General features: G+C 48.6%; 2 protein-coding genes across 2 annotated transcripts in view; one reads left to right on the top strand and one right to left on the bottom strand.

The window, feature by feature from the left end:
- The window catches only part of LOC123119907 (protein cornichon homolog 1), an 8,873-nt gene extending 7,378 nt beyond the window's left edge, over nt 1-1,495 (top strand). The window contains exons 4-5 of the mRNA XM_044539874.1: nt 976-1,076; nt 1,175-1,495. Of these exons, the coding sequence (XP_044395809.1) occupies nt 976-1,045 (70 nt within the window). The 3' untranslated portion in view covers nt 1,046-1,076; nt 1,175-1,495. The remainder of the gene's footprint in view (nt 1-975; nt 1,077-1,174) is intronic.
- A 92-nt stretch (nt 1,496-1,587) lies between these two features.
- Nucleotides 1,588-3,581, bottom strand: LOC123119906 (serine/arginine repetitive matrix protein 1). Its single transcript, XM_044539873.1, has 2 exons — nt 3,207-3,581; nt 1,588-3,011 (listed from the first exon to the last, which is right to left on the bottom strand). The coding sequence occupies exon 2, from the start codon at nt 2,946-2,948 to the stop codon at nt 1,782-1,784; it is 1,167 nt and encodes a 388-aa protein (XP_044395808.1). The 5' UTR covers nt 2,949-3,011; nt 3,207-3,581; the 3' UTR covers nt 1,588-1,781.
- Nucleotides 3,582-3,914: the final 333 nt, after the last annotated feature.

Here is a 3,914-nt window from a genome sequence, read left to right as displayed (position 1 = left end):
CCCCTGCCCCCGCAGTTCCAGCTCATGGCCGCCGGTTGCCTCTGGAGTGTTGTACTGTTCCTCTGGAGGCATCTCCTTTGTCTCGGTGGCCTTGTTAGTCCCAAACAGGTTCTGGAACTTTCCTGCCAGATATTGTGCAACTGCAGGGTTGCCCTTTTCACACACTTCCTCTGTGCTTTTGGTCTGCTGATGAGCCCCACCCTTGCTCCCGTCCTTCCTGCTGCTATTCCTGCTAGAACTGGAGTCGGCATCCGAGAAGTTGAGGCCACGAAACACCAGGGGGTTTGATTTGGCTCGGACAGTGCCCGTCTGGTGCATGAAGCGACATGGCGGGGAGCACCTCAGCCTACAATCATGGATCCTGCTCGGCTCCCCACCTCTAAGTTTACGTTCACATGTTTTCAGCCCAGCAATTATGAAAAAATAGTTGAAATATATAGTACTCGCTCTGTAAACTTTTATAAGACGTTTTAGGTCACTAGACGTAAAACGTCTTACACTTCATGATCCTTTTTTCCTTGTTGCCACTTAGGGCTCCTTTGATTCAAAGGAATTTTATAGGATTTCTGGAGGATTGAAATCCTTAGGATTTTTTCCTATGTTGGTCATTTGATTCATAGGATTGGATCCCGTAGGAATTTTTCCTATGGAATCTTTTGTACTACATCTCATAGGAAATCTAACATCCACTCCAACCTCTTTTTACAATTCCTTTGTTTTTCCTGTGGCATCAAACACTCATTGCTAATCCTATAGGATTCAAGTGGGCATGCCACTCCAACCCTATACCTTTTCTATTCCTATGTTTTCAAAATCATACGAATCAAAGAGGCTTTTACCAGTTGTGCTGCATATCCTAGGTTTGTGATATACTTATTATTTCAGCATTTGTTCAAGCTTGGTTATCTGCCACTTCCACGCTAAGGATGCTTGTTGCCTAATATAACTGTTCGTGTATATGATACATTTTTTCAGGCTTGTCATGACGGCTGTCCTACTATTTATTGACGAGGATGCGAATCTGGTAGAAACTAGGACTATTTAGAGCTTGTCATCAACATCTCACATGTGGCCAGGTATATTACTACCGTGTCTGCTCACTGGGAGAGCTGTTCATCATTTCATTAATAACCTGAACTGAAACTGGTGCCTGGCACTGATTTTCTTTTTCAAGGGAATCCCAATGATGCAGTTGGTTAACTTGTCACACACATGTTTCGACATCTGGCTCCTGATGAACACTTAACATGAGGAACCGGTGAGAGTACATTCCAGTCTTCCAGAAATTCTTAAACAAGACGGTTCATTCGTTCCGTAGGAGCTTATCTGGTGCCTGGGTGTTGATTGTAACCATCAGGCAGAACTGACCTTGTGCTGTACATTGTAATTTCATGCGTTTTGGTATTGCACTGTGACCTGCCGAGATTTGGTTAACACTGGACATCATGTGCAATGGTGACATCTTGAGCTGACTAGTTGGCATTCACTTTTGAGATGTGAGATTCTCCGTAACAATTATTTTACAGTTTGTTGTTTTCCCTTGAAAAGCATATAGTGCGTTTGTGTAATTTGGTTTTGAACAAGGGGTTAAGTTTGCAGGACCTGAACCTGAAGATGAACTGCTTCCATGCGATCATCGAATACAATTTGTTTCATAAAATTACAAGAAGCTGAGAGAAAGCATCGACTTTGCTTTCAGCTCTGCCTGATTGAACTAGCAGAAACAGAATCAACCCATGGACAAACAAAACAAAACGTTGGTGCAATGCGGCTGCTGAACCCTACTTTCCGATCTTGGAGAAAAGAGTTTCAAAAGCCCCAACAAGGGACTTGACCCTGCTCTTCCTGCTCTTGGCCAGCCTGCTCGCCGTCTCCTCGATCAGGTTGTTGGACAGCCTCCGGCTCTTCTTCCTCTCCAGCGTCTTTTGGTGCCTCAGCGTCACCTCTGGCACCATGAAGCCTGTTGCGCTGCCTGAGATGCCGCTCCCTCGCCTCCGCAGGCTCCTGGCCCTGAGCTGGATGCCGCCGCTGGACCCCTCGCCGGCTGCTCTCCCCTTTCTGAATCTGAGCCGCGTGGGCTTGTCTTGTTCGGATGGGAGGATGGGCGCCTTGCTGCTCTTGGAGCGCAGCTTGAAGGTGGCCGAGTTGTTGCTCGGTTGTCGGCTGAACGGAAAGCGCACCGATCGGCTGCTGATACTCATGCTATTGGCCCTCCGATGTGCCGGGATGGGCCTGCTTGATTCAGCATTGGACACATGCTCTTCTTGGTCGGGAGGGTAGAGTGACTTCCCCTGTTTAACATCATTAGTTGCGCCACCCTGGACAATTTCCTTGTTTTCGACGGGCAATGTCGCGGATTTCTTGGCTTTCGGAGGCTTGCCAGCCCCCTTCTTGTCAGAAGGTGAACTGTTAGCGGCGGCTTGAGGCTTCTTGATGGAGGCCTTCCTGGTGAGCGTCGACCTGACGGTCTTAGCCAGCCTCTTGTTCAGTGATTCGGTTGGGTTCTTGACAGGAGCCTCCGGATGGGTGGTCTTGGCAAATGGTGTTTTCCCCTTCATCACATCACTCTTCTTCCTCCCATCAGGTTGTTGATGAGATGGTCCATCGGCTGGAGCTGGAACTGGCACTGGCGCTGCATCGTAGGCCACGATGTCCTTCCACTCGACAACAATCTCGCTCCCACCGGCCGGCGTATCGGCCTTGTCGGGTTTGCTGAAATCTCCGACACGCCTGCGTGACACCGACCGTACCTTGACCAGCCTTCTCTTCTGTTCATCTGAAGCTGACGGCTGCTGCTTCTTCCGGGGTTTGGGTTGGGCCCTTGGAGCTTGTTTCTCCTCGAACGCGTGATGCCCGCCGTGCTTGCATGCATCGTGGCACGACCCGGTTGATGGCCGAAGATAGTTGGGGACGGGCTTCGGGCCGCCTTTTGCAGTCATGGCCTCCATTGGTGACAAGTTGAAGCTCTTAATTCCCTCCCTCGATCCAGCTGATTTCTAATTCAGTAGAATCTGAAACAGAGTGCTAGTATTAGGTAGAGGTATTAGGTGAGCAACTAACTAGTACGTATGCACGACGCAGTTGACGAGAAAATACAAGCACGACTGCTTGATTAGGGCCAAAAAGGTATCCCCAATTTCCGTGAACTCGCCAGTGTAACCGAAAGAACCTAGAAATCAAGCAGAGGACAGCAAGAAGAAACTCACCGATGCCCGCTTCACTCGGCCCGCTCCATTCTTCTGGACCAAAGCCAAAAACAAATAGCAAAATCCTGCTAAGAAGAAGAAGAAGAAGATGAAGAAGGTAGGCTGTTCTTGTTGATTTCTGAGCGGACTGGTCAAGCCTGGTGCTAGCGCTGGTCAGAACACGCCAGTGAGGCGTGGCTGGCTTCCCTCAGCTCAGACTGGTGTCGCCACCTCTCCCAGGACCGGAATATGTAGGTCTACAATGTGCATGTGGTAGGAGGCGATCAGGTCAAGGAAAGGAGATGAATTGATGGTGTCGGTGTTGGTGGTAGCTGAGCTTCATAATTCCTCCTTTAACTAATGTGCTTGAGACTCGAACAAGGAAGGAGCTTGTTCAACCAGAACCAGGCCAGGGAGGAGGCGGTCAAATACGGCGGGAGCAAGTGCTTGATTGGATCCATTTGAATATAACGTGGGAAAAGGTTAGGTGGGTTCTGACTAGTAGTCTTCAGGACCCCACACGCAAGTCTCACCAGCACTCCACGTTTGAAAACTCTGCCGAGTCTCATTTTTCGATAAAAGGCCATTTTTATTGACTCAAAATGTAATATCAAGCGGATACAAAACATGATGAGTATCGCCCGGCCTCTGCATAACTAAGATGCATACAGCGAAACAAAAACAAACTAAAAGAAGATAAAAAAGGCGACATATCTGCAGCAGTAGGAT

This window comes from Triticum aestivum, chromosome 5D, assembly GCF_018294505.1.
Source record: "Triticum aestivum cultivar Chinese Spring chromosome 5D, IWGSC CS RefSeq v2.1, whole genome shotgun sequence".
Lineage (NCBI taxonomy): Eukaryota > Viridiplantae > Streptophyta > Magnoliopsida > Poales > Poaceae > Triticum > Triticum aestivum.
This window is presented reverse-complemented; position numbering and strand designations above follow the sequence as displayed.